Below are 18,361 nucleotides of genomic sequence, written 5' to 3' on the forward strand. Positions count from 1 at the left end.
TGGTTCCATACCCTCGCAATTCTCTGTAAAAAAGTGTCTCCTATTTTCTGTTCTGAATGCCCCTTTATCTAATCTCCATTTGTGACCCCTGGTCCTTGTTTCTTTTTTCAGGTTAAAAAAGTCCCCTGTGTCAACATTGTCTATATCTTAGGATTTTGAATGCTTGAATCAGATCACCGCGTAGTCTTCTTTGTTCAAGACTGAATAGATTCAATTATTTTAGCCTGTCTGCATACGACATGCCTTTTAAACCCAGGATAATTCTGGTCGCTCTTCTTTGCACTCTTTCTAGAGCAGCAATATCCCTTTTTGTAACGAGGTGACCAGAACTGAACACAATATTCTAGGTGCGGTCTTACTAATGCATTGTAAAGTTTTAACATTACTTCCCTTGATTTAAATTCAACACTTCTCACAATATATCCGAGCATTGTGTTGGCCTTTTTTATAGCTTCCCGGTTATGTAATGCTGATTCAGGTATTAACATACCTCAAAAACATCTAGTTAATCACATGAGAAGCAGGTAATGTTGATTCAGGTATTAGCATATGAGAGAAACACTTCCAGCTAAGCATATGTGGCTATAGAAAAGCAAGCAGTTAGCAGGATGGTGGTTTGGATGTATGTGCGGAAAGCCACGTCTAACTCATCCTGCTCACAGCTACAGTCAAAACCACAAACATATTTTATACTTTCACAAAAGCAAAGCACATATTATTCTATATCTAAAGCTCTGCTTGTCCTACGAACCTAGCAAAGCCATCAAAATGTACAGACAGTAAAATGTAATTTTTCCACACTACACTTAAAATCATGAGTGTACATCTATCTATCTGACAGCACTCCAAACATTCGATATGAACTGCTTAGCTGCTATTCCAGACAGAATAAGAGACTTTAGGATTATTAAATATTGCCTTAGTGAAAAGATCCTAATATTAAAATTGAAGTCTGTATCATATACTGTAAAGCCTTTTATTATGTGTTTTGCGTATGGGGGGCAAAAATAAACATTTTTGGCACGGATATCAAATTGCACTAACAATACATAGTTTGTATACTGTAACAGGTAGCCAACATTCCTGTAGCAAAATAGGTTTTATGAGTGTGATTCGCCAAATATTTGGGTCGCAAATATTTATGGCTGTACAGTAACCTTGCAGAGTTTTGCATGCTCTTTATATCTGGTTACACAGTCCATTGTAAAAGACAACGTATTTGGTTTAAGCGCCATTAAGGATATGCAGCGGTGTTAAATTAATTTTACTCTTGGACTTTAGTCCTTTTCGACTGGTTTCTCAACTCCTGATTAACACTAATCTTGGACTACAGGGTCTGAAATAACATTTGAGCTAAATCGGGGTCTGTGAAACCAGACCTGAGAGGTATATAGATTTTAGCTGCTTTTAAAAAAAAAATATATAATTGTTTCACAGGATAGTGTTTCTGATACTTTGAATGCAAAGTGAAACAGTAAATCAATGACTACTAACTTCTTAGGTCAAACGAGTTGCTTTTTTTTTTTTGAAAAAAGCAAATGTAATCTTGAATGACTTTGATTTGTTTTATATAACTATTGTTAAATGTGTAATGTTTTGCACTCATTATTATTATTATTATTATTATTATTATTATTATTGTGTGTTTTTGCATTGTGTTTCATTTCCAGGTTGTAGTCTTTGAATGCCCCATTTTTATTGTTTTAAAAAATAATATATGGACAATGTACAAAAAGCAATAATCAAATAAAGGTGACTCCCCACCCCCCCCCCAAAGTTGTTGAAACTTTAACAATTCCTAATAGTCTGTTAATAAGTCACTACCGTTCTTTAATTCCCTTTTTATTTACCAGAGTACCCTGCTTTCGACTTAAATACCAACATTAGAGAAATAGACAGATATGCAGTACAGCAGATCCATATAGATATACCACAACAGATGACTACATATATCCCTCTGATAATTTGTACAGCCTGTCCTTCTGGTTCATCTATCGTATAATAGGGTAAAAAAAAAAACGATCACATGGTTTACTGTTTGTATTGTACAATGTCTCTTTGTTCCCGTTTTACATACAGGAAGCTGGAATTTCTCAAGTCATATCCTTCAGCAGTCAGCTGTTCCAGTGTGTTCAAATTGTGTCCTCCCATGATATCAGCAGCAATCTGAACAACCACAAACCAGTCTGGTCAGTTCTTATAAAAAATACATATAGGGAAAAACCACCAGGAAATCTGAGCAACTGACAACACAGGCCATCAATTCACAAAAAATAAATAGGGGACTCCCAAAGAATTATTGCTCAAAAGTACCAGTAAAATCCTGGGCAGCAATAATTAAAACTGCAGTAGACGGCAACATTTATATTCTATCATATATAAAAAGGCAATCTCCCTGTAAGACTTTAGCACTTAAGGATTACTGGGCAGACATAAGACTGTAAGAACATGGTAATAGATGGTTAACAGCAGCTCATACATGGTAAGTACTTGTGTAATTAGTTACATCAGGTACCAGGATCATTCCCATGTAATTGCACAGCAAGAGCTGGAACCATTAGTAATTATATAGTTATTACAATGTAATTACATGACCGCTCATACCCTGTACTCAAAGTGCTCCTGAATTTTCTGAAGATTTCTATCCATCATTTTCCCAAAAAGGAATTGGAGAAATGTACACATACCCACCCCTCTGCAAAATATAAAAAACGTCCAGCAGCCCAGGGAAGCAGTGACGATGCTACTGAGAGGCACGCTAAAGGATTGCGTTGGCTTTGTGCTCCAAGTATGCTCCTGCTCGTCGGAACACGCAGTATGGTGGTGCAGCACAGATAAAATGCAGGTGTGCTTCCGCCATCACACAGCCAGTCTGCAGACACGTTTGGGGTATTTCTCAAAGCATTGCCATTCTTAGTTCTGCATTACAAGTGTACATTTCCATTCTTAGTTCTGCATTACAAGCGTACATTTCCATTAGGCTTCTGTAACCATATCACATGCTTTTTAAGTTGTGTTAAGAGCCTAAATGGAAAGTCCAGAGCTAGAAATACCCCATACAAGCATGCTATGAACCTTGAGTTTACGTGTGTTTCGTGAACAGGGAAAAAAAGGAAGTGAAAAAAGAACTCCACTGGCGCCTTTTTGAAACAAATTGCCACACAATCTAAGAATGCAAGCAGAATCCTAGAAATCGAAAGGCTTTGGGGAACATCTCCCATGTGATCACATTTGCTGTCAACACTAAACAATCAGTATACAGGGCAGGACTGTCCTGGGTTTCAGAACCTCCTGGGTCAATTGCAACATACCGAATTTAGTCTACTTGATGTGTCTAACCAGTGGATTAAGCAGGTTTAGTAGGTTTATTACTAGGAGTTGTTCATGCAGCTGTAAGAAAAACATTTTACATACAAATCAGGTCAATAACATCCTTAACTGAGAATACTTCTGAAACCCAGGACCGGGTGCAGAGTTAGCGTGAGTTTCAAGCTCTGTATATATTAGCCAACTAGGTTCTCTGCTCTGTCAAAGTTCTCTCATCTAGTGCAAAACAGCAGACATAAGAAACATTTTAAAATGTCTATTCAAAGCCTTAAAATGCAGCTCCAAGGTTAATTGTCAGGCAGGAAGGCACACTATCACTAACCTTTCTCCATATGAAATGCTCATTCATAACAGAGTGTTAGGAATGTCAGTAGCCCACCTTATTGGACTCATTATTGTGTTGCACCTGTAACCAGTTCTTGCTGTCAGATTGCTGGTAATGTTTTACGACGGTGTTGGCTTGTTAGCTTGCAGGCTCAAGGCAATTCTGCGCTGCAGCTGTGCTCGACAGCCAAGATACCACACCTGTTCTACCATAGCAACACTGCAGGATTATATGTATGCAGTCAGAAACCCCACATTAAACACATGTAGCTTAGGGTGTAGAGCACTGCAGGGTTACAGGTTAATGGTTGCACTCTGGTTGTGCTTGGAGATTAGACATGATTCTGAGAGCTCCTTTGAGTGCTTCAAAAGGTTTTAAAAAGCCACCAGAATGGGATGACAAACAATTAATCCAAACAAGAAAAGTAGGTCTAATATATCATACCCACACCAAGTTATTGTTTAGAGGGGAATGGCGCTTATTCTCAGGGTTAGCCAGGTTGGGCAGAAATACCAGTAAATTCACTGGCAATACATTTCAACATCAACAATGCAATAATAAAACCCCAAATAGGAAGAAACAAAACCAAAAAAAAAAAAGGATGTGAATTAAAAAAAAAATAATCAAGTGAAAGCAATCACAAGGAACCAATACACGTGGTTTATTAGTTTTCATTATCCAATGAGCGCTGGCTACGCTGGGCTAGTGCAGGACAGCCCACATACTTCGAATACATTTCACAGACTGACAATGAGTACTCTTTCTAGTGGAGGGACTGCAGCCTCACTGCACTTCAAACACACCATGGACAAAGACTTGCACAGGCTGGTGCTAACTCAGGGAATCGACCTGCAGGAGTTCTGTGTGTCTCAGGAATATGGGTTTGTTCTTTCAGATCCGCTGGTAAGAAAAAAAAAAAAAAAAAACACTTTACAAAAACTACAGTATTTCTAGGGCTTCTGATTCTTGGTGTTTTACCCTGAGTTTTCTACTCTCCTTTAAATTCAATTGATATCTGTTAAGCCATTTGTGGATCTCAGATCACAACTGAGAAACACGTAATAGTACAATTGATTTAAGGTATGTGTCTTGTCTGTAAAACTGAATGGGCTTTTAAATCGTAAGTCTTACTTTTTCATTTAACAGCAGAAGCAACTTGTCTTTATTAATGTAAACACAGTCACACATAGCGATTGTAATAAAGTGGGTCCAGCATAAAATACTTCATTTTTGTTGTTCTAGCTTTAATAAAGATGAGTCGCTTATTAACATGTTGCGATCTCGTTTGCACATTCAGCTTGTAAATGAAAAATGAAGGCTTGGACAATTTAAAAGCCCATTATGAAATCAATTAAATCAATTTTATTATTAACACGTTTCTCAGTTATTGATTGAGATACACAAAATGGCTCAACAGGTATCAATTGAATTCTTAAAGTACAGTAGAAAAGGTTGGTGTTAAACCACTGAAAACCAGAAATATGTAATATGGCAATATCTGTCGATTGTGTTTATACAACAACTGATGGATTACAAATTTAAATGACTGCATTAAAGTAATTTGTATTTACTGCAGTAATGAACTAAAACATTATTTGTTTAAATTACTGGATTTAGCACATTGAAGGAACTGAGAAAAAAAGTTTTCTTTTTCTCATACACATTCCAGCATCGGCTGTTTTTAAGGATAAGTGATGACTTTAGGTTGAAGATGTATTTTGCATTTTTGAACTGTAGCATGCGAAAGGTGTCATTGTGTTCCCTTGCTAATAATGGAATGGATATATGTATGTCATTGTAAAATAAATCTCTGAAATCTTACTATTATTTCAAGAGAAACTAATATTAGTAAAAATCCATTTGAATTCTAAAATAAGTGCTGTAGGTTACCATATTGGGTTAAAGAAAGACTTGCACATGTAAGTGGAAATATGTCAACTGGAATTATTTGTTTAGTTAATACCTCTTTAAAAAGAATCATGAGTCAAATCTGAATTTCTAGCACGCTATCCTAACAGTAGCACTGACGGCACAGATGTTTTTCGTCACCATTAGGTGTAACCCTGTCAGCTTCCACTTTGGTCCTCATGCAATAGCAACGAATACACAAGCTACCTTTATAAAGGTTTAACATAGTATAGGCAAGCATAACAAAAGCATGGTAAAGCCCAGATAGGTATGGTAAAGCATATACAAAAAACATAGCAAACCATGAAGGCATAGTATAACGATGCAGAAACTGCAAAATTACCATATAAATGTTCTGTGGTAGTGCCCTCCTCTGTGCTCGCCATACTTTGCATTTCTTCCTTTCCTGTTTAAATCTTTGCTTTAGGCAACTGCATTAAATACATAATAGGGGAGCTTTTGGAAAGCAATCTGGGTCATTTGCATGAATTAAGTAATAAGACCTGGTCCAGCTACCGCCAAACTAGTCAGCCCTCCAACTCAATACACTAGCTTTCACAAGCACTGAAGCCATTGATAACCCCTGCACTCCTCTTTGCAAATTAAACTGGATGAGAGACCACCACTGAAAGGACATACTTTAAATTTTCCTTGGGTCTAGTCTACAAGAACATAGGGATGGAAAGAAGAATCCCGTTAGATTAATGTTTCTCCAAATTTGGGGAAAAGTCAAACAGGACGCATCTTATTGATATGTCGGTTGTGTTTAGACCAGGACTGTACAGCGGATGGCTCTTAGGCCAACCATGGCTCGTTCCCTATGACAGTTTTCCCATAGCAAAAGCATAAAAACGTGTGACAGAGTATATAGAAAGCGCTATAAAACAAAACTAAGCCTTGTGAAGCCCAGTGAGCTTTTTTTATTTCTTTGCTGCTATTAACTTCTTAGCTTAAGTATTTTAGATTACAGTATTGTGTCTAGTCACTGGTATATTTTGTTTCTATGGCCTTTTTAGAAGTTCCTAGTCATCACTACAGCTCTTTTAGACGGCTCTGGTTTTGACCATTTGCACTGCTTCCTTCCAAACGTCTCACGCAAACATTAAAGTGCAGGGCATCCAGAGCAAGCAAACAGATGAGGAGACATAAATGAAGGAAGGTTCTGATTACAGGCATGTTGCTAGCTTGGTGTTTACTAACCTAACCTGCTTTCCTTCCTTCAGACTGACCTGCCTGAGTATTACCAGCCCTGGATGGAGATAGCCAAGCACGTGCCCAGCTTAATCGAAAACCGTCAGATTCGCTCCAGAGTCAACGAGGTACAGTAGGACTCCAAACTATATCATCGAATCAGCTTTTTCTTTGTTTAAATAAGAATAGTTTTTTGTCAGTTTTGTGTCACGAAACTACTGTGGCTGCTGGACAAACCGAACACACTACATTTTGAAAACAGAAAACCATTGAGTGTGACCTGAATTAGTCACACCTGAAGTGAATTCACAGGCATGAATTCACTTCAAGAATGTTTTCGGTTTCACCTCCTCTTATCCACTCCAACATGGAGGAACCAAAACAAAAACGGCAACTTCCGAGTCGACCTGCTCACAAACATTGTGGATTGCAGAAGCACAGAAATTCAGAAAATGTTTTAACTAGGCACCTAGAAGGCTCCCACACTCCATAACTCGTTTTGTCCAAACCGAGCTTCATCATAATTGGATAAGCGGCTCTCTACATATATGTAATTAAAAGTCTTTAAGATGACAAGCTAAGCCATAAGAACACCATATGCCCCTTAAAACCTTCTAATGTCCTTCACAGATGCCTCTATTGAGCACTGTCCATCTACAAGGCCACAGAGAGCAGAGGCTGGCCCACCTCGCACTGGGCTTCATCACAATGGGCTACGTCTGGCAGGAGGGGGTGAAACACCCAAGCAAGGCGAGTTCTTATCCCCTCCCCCCCCCTCGGGGGCTCCTAAAATTGCAAGTTGTCTAGCGCCAAAAGGGCACTCCATTGTGTGTAACAAACAGGACAGTTTGTACTGTATTCCCAGGCCTTCCACATGCACCTCATAGTGATTTTGTTGGATTTTTACTAATTCGATTAGTTCTTATTTTCTTTAATTATTTGAATATAGGTATGTTTATGTAAAACGGATATGTAACACATATGGCAAACAGTAATTCAACATTCAAATGACATTCTACCATGACATATCAATTACAGTGACACCAAAATAAAATAGACAATCATCACTCGGTGTAAGGTTTATGCCCTTTTTTTTTTACCAAAAATGTATATTTAATCATCATTTTAAGAGCAAGATATCAAACTGCAACAACTTCTATATATATTAGTTTATAAGTTGACAGCCTAACACAGAACGAAAGTAGTATTTACTACACCTGGACGATTGCTGGTGTCAGTGTTGAACAGTGTGTGTTTCACAGAAGCACACTGCTTAGGCCCCTTGTTCTCTCTTATATACCACCTGTCACAGCTTGTTGTGATGCTGCTGTTTGGCTGTTGTTTCCTTTGGGGACTGATATTCCACACACCCGGTACTATATGGTCAGCTTCTTGCTGGCACCCCCCTCCCCCAAAATATGAGTGCCGCACCCAAACTGGTTATTTAGGTTTTACAAATATTGTAACAATGCGTTTTGAAATACACACACACACACACACACACACATTATACACAGTCTTATTCCATTACACACATACAGATTGTACAAAAGCAGCTTATTATTAAAATATATCAAGTTAAGCTCATTCCAACAATCTTGGTGTCATTTATGACAGGCCCTCCCAAGGAGCCTGGCTGTACCCTACTGTGAAGTCTCCGAGCTTCTCGGCCTCCCTCCCATACTGGTCTACGCAGACTCGGTCTTGGCAAACTGGAAGAAAAAGGATCCCAATGGGTATGTGACAAGCCTGATATGGTTTTGCATGCATCTAGCACACAGCAGTGTTCTGCCAGCAAAGTAAAAGGACTACTGATCCAAATGAGCGTGTCATGAGATGGCACCAGCTCTTCTATAAAGAGACTTTGGCTGAACTAGCCTGTTACATCATTTCTAAGAGCAGGTGAACTCGACACCTTAACACAGACTTATCAACACACAGCAAACATTCTCCTCCAGGCTTGTAGAACCAAGGAACTGGCTTGTCAGCGTATCTTCTGACCGGGGCTAATTGAGAATTAATACATCAGTTAGGACTCATTCTACACCTGTCTTAGCAGAGATGGGATTCTAAACCCAGCCCTGCCATATTTAACACAAACTTTTTTCAAATGAAGCAAACTTCATTTTTAAAACATGAAAAAACGTCGTATTTCACAGTCGAAAAAATGTCAAGATATTTCACGATTAAACATAATATTTATTAAAGCAGAAAAAATGGTCACATTCAAAATGTATTGTACAACAAATGTTCCTAAATATTTCATACCTGAAATACAGTAAATGCTAAATTGTAGAATATTTTGTTTTTTTATGTCCACCTTTAGCAGAAATATTTCTGATCTTTGATGCAGCTGGTGTCTTTTTTAATGAAGACATTTTAAAGAAATTGTGCAGCTCTATAAGTGTGTCCAATAGTTTACTGGAAGCAAACTAAACCGGCTGCCAGGTTGCTAAATGCAGTGTAACAGGTAGTGCGTCAATCAGGCAAACGTTTGCTGTATTTACTTTGTGAAAAGTATTTACACAATTTTCATAAATGGGATTTTCCCCACGGAACTACATATTACACAGCAATTGGTTAATGTCACAGCAATGGTGGAATCCATGAAAAAAAAAAAAATAGTCTTACTAATGGTTAGTTAATAACGTAGTGACGTGTTTGTTCATGCTGTGCGAAACTGTATTTTAACATGTCTCCTTTGTTTCGTTTTCTTCTTTCTATCTGAACATCTGAAAATCGAAGACCTCTGGAAATAGGGTAAGCAGCACACTGATGACAAATGTTTTATTTGCCATACAAATTGACGAGGTATGAATTCTGCTAGACATAGCTTTCAAGCCTTTTGTGAGTAGTTCAGTAGCACAAATTGATTTTTTATTCATGCTGCATGGGGATCCTGCTTGATCACACTTACATGTTTAGATATAGGCATTCATCATAACAACTAATAAACTAAAATCATGTAGACACTTTTTGTAAAACACAGGCTTAGGGGACAAGGTCTGCTTTGCAATGATGTAAATCAAACTGTCCGAATCAAAAACTGAATTTCTCAGCTCCACAACTGAAGAAAGAGAAGGGGACCAAAATATGTGTTTACTCCAGTCTTTAATCTAACTCCTAATTTTCTGTAACAGGTAAAAGCACCTGTTAATTTGACAGAACTAGATCCGAACAGTTCAGTTACTTTTTTAAAATCCTCTGAAGGACTCTCAAAGTGTTTTTCATTTTGTTACATTAACATTTTTTTTTTCTCCTTTAAAGAAAATAAAATAAAATAGGGATTTAAAGAACGGAGTAAGCGCTTTGAAAACACAAGCCGAATTCGCTTCTTCTAGTTTGGAAAGCATGCTTGAGAACATTAGAATCGTGATCGGGTTGTGATGCATTTAACTTACATGTTTTTTGTGTTTTTATCCTAGAAATCTAGATACGATATTCACATTCCCGGGAGGCAACTGTGCCAGAGGATTTTTTTTAGTTTCTCTGATTGTCGAGATAGCTGCAGCCACGGGTATAAAGGTACACTTGAATTTTGTTACACACAGAAACCTTATTTGCATCCAGCTCTAGCAGCATCATTAGGAGCTGTGCTTTTATCACCTTTTTTTTATAAATATTGAAAAGATAGACAACTCTTGATGCAGCAACAGTAAAGTAATGCTTACCTTGTAAACACTGCAGATTGATCTAGAAGAAAAATGTTTAAACTGCAACCCACTTTAGGGTTTGGGGTTGGATAACTTTATACTGAAGCAGAGATTTACTGTATTCAGAGTAATAATTCATAATGCAGTTAGTTAACCTCTACCTTACTGTATTCATGCAATTATAATTTGGTTTCAGTCTATTGCCACAGCACTGAACTCCATGTCCCTATACGATACCAACTCCTTGCATGAGGCTCTGCTAGATATAGCAAAGTCTCTCAACAACATGAGAGAAGCGTTCAAACTAATGCATGGTAGGTGAGGTTCAAACCTTTTTTTTTTGTCTGTCATTTCAAATCTAGAATAAAGAATTGAATTGTATTTTAACATTCTATTTTTTCAGGCAGTGTAGACCCAGGAGACTTCTATGGACAACTAAGAATATTTTTGCACGGGTAAGCAATGGTTTGTGTCTAAAAATAAACAGACTTTTCTTCCTGTTACATCAGCGTTGATGCAATCTGCAAATTCCCCCACCCCCCAAATTCAACTGTTTATTTTCTACTTATTTAGTAGCCAAATGACCTTGTTTGGCACCTGGCCCCTAAACCCCAGAGCATTTCCGCCCTATCCACGCAACCTGCATCGTCCGGTATATTGAATTCTGAAATAAACAAAAAGATAACTCACATGCGGTGGTATTTTCCTTCTTTTTGTAAGTTCAGTATACCGGACTATCTGTAGTTCTTTACCTTAACACAGCCAGCCCTTAGTCCTATATATCTCCCCTCTACAACCTTACCCCATACCTTATCACTAAAAATGATACACACACACACACACACACACACACACACACACACACACACACATATACATACATACAGTTTTTATATTAAAAAAAATAACACCCATTCATTGACATTTTTGGTTTGCTCCCTGAGCCACAGCACAGCTCCCAGATGACATTCTTTCATACTGTGGCAGCTCATTGTCAGTTTAGTACACAGAATGACAGAGGGGTGGTGCTGTGCAGTTGAGTGACAGAGGGGCGTGGCTGTGCAATTGAGTGACAGGGGGGCGGGGCTGTGCAGAGTGACAGAGGGGTGGGACTGTGCAGAGTGACAGAGGGGCGGGGCAGTGCAGAGTGACAGAGGGGCGGGGCTGTGCAGAGTGACAGGGGTGGGGCTGTGCAGAGGGGTGGCACTGTGCAGAGTGACAGAGGGGTGGGGCTGTGCAGTGACATAGGGGTGGGGCTGTGCAGAGTGACAGAGGGGCGGGGCAGTGCAGAGTGACAGAGGGGCGGGGCTGTGCAGAGTGACAGAGGGGCGGGGCAGTGCAGAGTGACAGAGGGGCGGAGCTGTGCAGAGGGGTGGCACTGTGCAGAGTGACAGAGGGGTGGGGCAGTGCAGAGTGACAGAGGGGCGGGGCTGTGCAGAGTGACAGAGGGGTGGGGCTGTGCAGAGTGACAGAGGGGCGTGGCTGTGCAATTGAGTGACAGGGGGGCGGGGCTGTGCAGAGTGACAGAGGGGTGGGACTGTGCAGAGTGACAGAGGGGCGGGGCAGTGCAGAGTGACAGAGGGGCGGGGCTGTGCAGAGTGACAGGGGTGGGGCTGTGCAGAGGGGTGGCACTGTGCAGAGTGACAGAGGGGTGGGGCTGTGCAGTGACATAGGGGTGGGGCTGTGCAGAGTGACAGAGGGGCGGGGCAGTGCAGAGTGACAGAGGGGCGGGGCTGTGCAGAGTGACAGAGGGGTGGGGCTGTGCAGAGGGGTGGCACTGTGCAGAGTGACAGAGGGGTGGGGCTGTGCAGTGACATAGGGGTGGGGCTGTGCAGAGTGACAGAGGGGCGGGGCAGTGCAGAGTGACAGAGGGGCGGGGCTGTGCAGAGTGACAGAGGGGTGGGGCTGTGCAGAGGGGTGGCACTGTGCAGAGTGACAGAGGGGTGGGGCTGTGCAGAGTGACAGAGGGGTGGGACTGTGCAGAGTGACAGAGGGGTGGGACTGTGCAGAGTGACAGTGGGGTGGGGCTGTGCAGTGACAGAGGGGTGGGGCTGTGCAGAGTGACAGAGGGGTGGGACTGTGCAGAGTGACAGAGGGGCGGGGCAGTGCAGAGTGACAGAGGGGCGGGGCTGTGCAGAGTGACAGAGGGGTGGGGCTGTGCAGAGGGGTGGCACTGTGCAGAGTGACAGAGGGGTGGGGCTGTGTAGTGACAGAGGGGTGGGGCAGTGCAGACTGACAGAGGGGCGGGGCTGTGCAGTTGAGTGACAGAGGGGCGGGGCTGTGTAGGTGAGGTGTGAAATTGTTCCTGCTTCTTCCAGCTGGAGAGACAACCCGCTGTTGCCCGAAGGCATGCTGTACGAGGGGGTGTGGGAGGAGCCGAAGCACTACTCCGGGGGCAGTGCTGCACAGAGCTCAGCGATCCAGTGCTTCGATGAGTTTCTGGGGATACGGCACGGATTTGACTATGGTGCGGTTGTGCTTCTGCTCACTTATCGTAATACACAACTTCTAACATGAAACAATACTACAGTACAGCAGCTGAGAGATGTAGCCTTGAATAACTCTCATATACAATGCTGCTAGCATTTTATCATATCTCCTTTTGGAATCTATCTTGCATTCATTTCAATCCAAACTGGCAGAGCTAAGAAGTGAATTCCCTGAATTCAGCTGTGTAATTAAGGCTTAAATATAATGTCCTTTGCAATCAATGTACTACTTGTTATATAAACATATTTCTCAATGTAAACAATTGAAATAGAAGACAGAGAAAGACATTTTTTTTTCTCTGTATTAGTATGTAATTAGCAGCCTTGGTAAAAAAAAAAACAACAGACATCACAGAAGTAGCTCAAATTGACGGTCCTTTAACCACGCCATTCTCCCATTCGTTCTTGGTTCCAGAAGCTCCATACCTCAACAGGATGAGGGACTACATGCCCCCGGCCCACAGGGCCCTGATTCAGGCTATAGCTGCTGGACCCTCGGCCCGCCACCACATCATAGCCACTGGGAGCGCTGAACTGTGCCACGCCTACAACAACTGTGTCACCGCGCTAGTGGAACTGAGAAACTATCACATCAACACCGTGGTCAAGTACATAACAATCCCAGCCAACAAAGGAAAAGTGACCAGCGGCTGCATCTTTCAGATACACTCCTCAGCTGTAGCTGAAACAGGGACAGGAGGCACAGATCTCATGTGTTTCCTGAAATCAGTCAGAGATACAACCCGAAGGGTGTTAATAAATGACATTTAGATTACTAGCGACTACATCCTACTGACAATAAACCTCCTATAAAACTACCACCCCATTCTCCCAAGCATTACAGAGCGTTACCAAGACTTTATCATTCCAGCAATGTGCACTGATGGAGCTTGATTACCAAAACTCCACTTCATTGAAAACAGGTTTACATTCAGGCTAAGCCTTATTAATAAGCCTTATTAATATTTACACTATAGGCGCACTGTGAGATCACAGGATGCGGGGCTGCTGGTTATTCCTAGGGTCAACAAAAGCAACACGGGAGGCAGGGCTTTTTCTTGTAGAGCTCCGAGATTATGGAATGATCTGCCTTCGTTTGTCAGTCTAGCTGGGACTGTTACAGTTTTCAAGTCAAGACTAAAAACGCAGTTTTATAAAATGGCTTTCTTTGTGGGTTTTAATGTAAATTGTTGCTTTTGTATTATTATTATTATTATTATTATTATTATTATTATTATTATTATTATGTATACTGTTATTTAAATCCTGTTATTTAAATGGTCTGATTGTGGCAGTTGTATGTGTGACATGCTATACAAATGTATTGTGGTTTGTTCTTTTTTTCTGCTATGTACTGTATAAAAAGCACTATATAAATGTAATAAATAAAAATACATAAATAATTACTTGCCCTGTAACAGCCATGTTAGACCTATGTTTTTAACTGTAACTATGGCGTCACACATGACCCTTAGCATGAGAGTTGTGACAGCAGGTAGAGTAAGCAGGCAGGTAGTAATCAAGTCTCAAAAAGAAAAAAAAAAAAAAGTGTAGTCTGGAGCAATTCCTATTTATTAATAAGCAATTAATGATCCACAATACTGTAAGTGGATTTATTTTTTAATATTCCGATTTATTACGGGCTGCTCCCGACATATTTAGAAGACCAGGCACTTTCAAAAGAGTAATTACTAATATTGTAAAACACAGGCCCTGGGTAGGCCCAAGCAGATGCAATATAGCTCAGTAACCCTGGCAACCTGCACAGGAAAACAAAGCAAGAAACGACAATGAAGACATTCGTTGCTCAGTTTGAACAACAAAAGATACAAAGACGCTCTTTTGATATGCAGCTGGTTTTATAATGACAAGCCAACCTCAACAAAATATTTTATTTTTGTAGCTGTGGAACTGAAACTGAGTTCTTGAGGGAAAGGCGTGAGACATGATGACAAACAGTGAGTCCTGTTGATAAAGCGAGTTATTTTGAGAAGTGTTTGTTTTTATGACAGAATAAAGTTTCATATCTCGGAAAAACTGACTCTCCCTCTCCCTCCCAGTTCAGTGGTCATTTTGATGCTCTCTATGTGAATGATCTGATCAACCTATACCCAGCCAGGATAAGCCACAGCTGGATTTGTAGAGCATTTTACAGCACTCGAGAATCCACCCAGATTGCAACAATCACTTTTTTTTTTTTTTTTTTAGGGATAATCCTGGGATGAGGTAAAGGGTGTTTAAATGAAACCCTGCGTTTAGAATCTTGAAGATAAACTAAAAAGAATGTTAAAAACATATATAAAATATCTTGAAAACCCCTCTCAACTCAATGATCTCGTCTTTGATTAAGATATCTCACCTCTGTTCGTTATCTAGCACGTACAACTGGCAACGTACAATTTAAAAGAACAACAAATAAATCAAACCTGGGCGTTAATTCCCATCTGGGAGCGTCCCAAAGAAACCGATAATAAAAATCCTGGGGCTACTCATTTAATTACATTTCAAGCTATTGAACCTGCATTGCATGTCTGTTTTTGAGTTCCCACTTTGATCCTTATTTTCTGTACCAACTCCTTAATAGAGAATTAGCAACCTGCACTAGTGGCTTGTTTTAGTTTTCAAAGTCCCGTTAAGCTTATAATAATGCATGTCGCCAGGGGTGAGATTCTGCCGGTCGTGGGTACCTGGACTTACTTTTCAACTCCTCTCTTCAACCTTTTCTCAATCGGCAACGCTATCCAGATTTCATTCACCATGCTGCTTGCATTCCGATTCCTCACACTGCTTCTGTTAGCTGCTATTGGACAGCATTACTGCCAGTATAATAACTGCATGTTGATTGGCTGGGCTTTCATTCTGATCGGATTTTAGCCTGCTTCACACATTTCCGCCCATTTTGCTTTGCGTCAATGTTCATTGGTTGATCAACTAGAGAAGACTTTAGCAGTGCGACGTGAAAATGCTTTTGTTTGAAGGCAAAAATCCAAGTCAGTGTCCGCTATAAATGACATAATTGATAATAAATATCAGAAATAATTACCACAGCGTGTTTTGCCTTGCATCGGTGTACCACCTTGATAGAGTTAGAATCAAACACTCAAAACATTCAAAATCCTAAAAGGTATAGACAATGTCGACCCAGGGGACTTGTTTGACCTGAAAAAAGAAACAAGGACCAGGGTTCACAAATGGAGATTAGATAAAGGGGCATTCAGAACAGAAAATAGGAGGCACTTTTTTACACAGAGAATTGTGAGGGTCTGGAACCAACTCCCCAGTAATATTGTTGAAGCTGAAACCCTGGGATCCTTCAAGAAGCTGCTTGATGAGATTCTGGGATCAATAAGCTACTAACAACCAAACGAGCAAGATGGGCTGAATGGCCTCCTTTCGTTTGTAAACTTTCTTATGTTCTTATGTTCTAATCTGCGCTACAGTTTCTAAAGGCCTGTGATTAACATAAAATGGAGGATCAACAAAGTAAAGTGTTGCTTTAGATGTGACAAGCGAGTCAGAATCCGGGGATACAGGTGCAGGTACATTACTCGAAACTGCTTCACCTTTGCAAACACAAGCCCTACTTGCAAGGTAAATGTTAAGTATAGTGTCAACGTTTTGTTTTATTGTGATCCTATCTTCTGTTATGAGGAGAGTAAAAAACAAAAAACAAAAAAGGTGAGGTTTTTTTTGTACAATGCCCCATTTTGTACATTTATTTGAATAGTTTATTTAAGTTCAACTTGAGTTTTCACTTGCGTGTACATCTAAAGAAGGCATAAGTAAACCACATTAATTCTATTACTTTGTAAAATTTTAGTTTTTTTCCCCCTTTGTTTATTGTGCAGAAACTACAATGGCAGGGATTAAAAAAAAAATAATAGAAAATGTCTACTTTTATAATGTTTCTGCCTGAAATACACAACTTTAACTTTAACTATATTGTTTTATAGTTAATTTCAGTGGGGTGAAGTAAAGCCTAAACAACCTATTACTCCTGGATATTACAGTTTGGCATATCATTTTATGATATAACAGCATTGTAAATCATTATACTTCTGTTAGATTTAGCTGGGAATTGGGCAGAAAGTTATTGGAACAGGAAAGTGAAAGTAGTTTATTTTATTTAACTTTTAATAATGTACTTTAACCATTGTACTCATTTCTATCAATTTATAGGATTGATTGACCTACAGTTTAATATTAGAAGCAATAAGTAAAAAAAAAAATTAAAAAAAAATAGAGGGGTATATGTTCTAATCCAAGGCTATTATTGTAGCATGGCCAGGTCCTGTTGTAGGGGAGCACCCAAAGTCTGGAAAGTATGGGGATGATTTCAGACTTGGACCTTATTGTATATATTTAATCTATTTATATTTAAACACACACATACATATACATATATACATATATACATACATACATACATATACACACACACACACAGTGTGTGGTCTGGCGAGTCTAGTTTCGCCAAGGGCTTCTGGGAGAATCCCGAAGTTACCACTTTTTTCCAGTTCTCCCCCCGCGTCCAATCAGGCGAATCGAGGCTGGCCCAGAACTTGTTTCAACAGTTTTCACTTAATTTCGGGACTAGACAAGGCGAGTCTAGTTTCGTCCAAAGCTTCAACATCGATGCTGGGCCAATCTAGTTTTGCCTATGACAATTATTTGCCGAGTCTAGTTTTGCATTTCTACACTCTTCCTCTGCCAGCTTCCAAGTGCGTGCCAGGGTACCTGCCTCGCCTCAACTTTTGACAACAATGTAGCGGAGGTGCTACCAGGGCTGGTTTTAATAGCGGTTAAAACCACTCTATTTATTAGCGCTCTCTCCCAAAAAGTCCAGTCAAAAAGGATCGCTCCTCCATACGCGCAGACAAACTCGCCACACACGAGAGAGAGAGAGAGAGAGTGTAATTCAGCCAATTGCTCTCTATGGCAGTGAAGTGTGGGGTCCAATCACCAACCAGGACTACACAAAATGGGACAAACACCCCACAGAAACCCTGCATGCAGAGTTCTGTAAAAACATCATGAGATTACAAAGAAAAACACCAAACAATGCATGCAGGGCTGAATTAGGCCTTTATCCATTGATTATTAACATCCAAAAAAGAGCATTAAAATACTGGATTCATCTAAAAACTAGTGACCCAAACTCACTCCATCATAAAGCCCTGCAATACCAAGAGCTCAGCCCAGAAAAGAGTCCCCTCAGCCAGCTGGTCCTGAAGCTCACTGAGCTGAGCAACACTGACATCAGTCAGCTTCAGGACAGCTCTGCAAAAACAATTCCAATTAGTGTCAATCAAATTATAAAACACCTGAAACACTCCTATCTGGACCATTGGGATACAAACACTAAAACACAAAACAAACTAGAGTGCTATCGAACCCTAAATAGAAATTACACCCTGGCAGAATACCTGGTAACTGTCAGAAACACAAAGCAGAGGCAGATCCTGACC

The 18,361-nt window shown here is 40.3% G+C and overlaps 1 protein-coding gene across 4 annotated transcripts; it reads left to right on the forward strand.

Annotated features, from left to right (window-relative positions):
• Window positions 1-2,128: 2,128 nt before the first annotated feature.
• Window positions 2,129-14,290, forward strand: LOC117962507 (indoleamine 2,3-dioxygenase 1-like). Of its 4 annotated transcripts, none has more exons than XM_034911542.2 (10): window positions 2,129-2,189; window positions 6,784-6,879; window positions 7,382-7,501; window positions 8,369-8,487; window positions 9,497-9,511; window positions 10,177-10,276; window positions 10,601-10,718; window positions 10,808-10,859; window positions 12,723-12,871; window positions 13,309-14,290. In XM_034911542.2, exons 2-10 carry the CDS (start codon window positions 6,814-6,816, stop codon window positions 13,662-13,664), a joined length of 1,095 nt encoding a protein of 364 aa, XP_034767433.2. In that variant the 5' UTR covers window positions 2,129-2,189; window positions 6,784-6,813; the 3' UTR covers window positions 13,665-14,290. The 4 variants fall into 4 exon arrangements, with proteins under 4 accessions (XP_034767433.2, XP_034767431.2, XP_058864589.1 ...); XM_034911540.2 differs by lacking the exon at window positions 2,129-2,189 and adding an exon at window positions 4,428-4,555; XM_059008606.1 differs by lacking the exon at window positions 2,129-2,189 and adding an exon at window positions 4,428-4,555 and having other exon boundaries at window positions 13,312-14,290.
• The last annotated feature ends 4,071 nt before the right edge of the window (window positions 14,291-18,361 follow it).

This window comes from Acipenser ruthenus, chromosome 37 (genome assembly GCF_902713425.1).
Source record: "Acipenser ruthenus chromosome 37, fAciRut3.2 maternal haplotype, whole genome shotgun sequence".
NCBI classification, from domain to species: Eukaryota; Metazoa; Chordata; class Actinopteri; order Acipenseriformes; family Acipenseridae; genus Acipenser; species Acipenser ruthenus.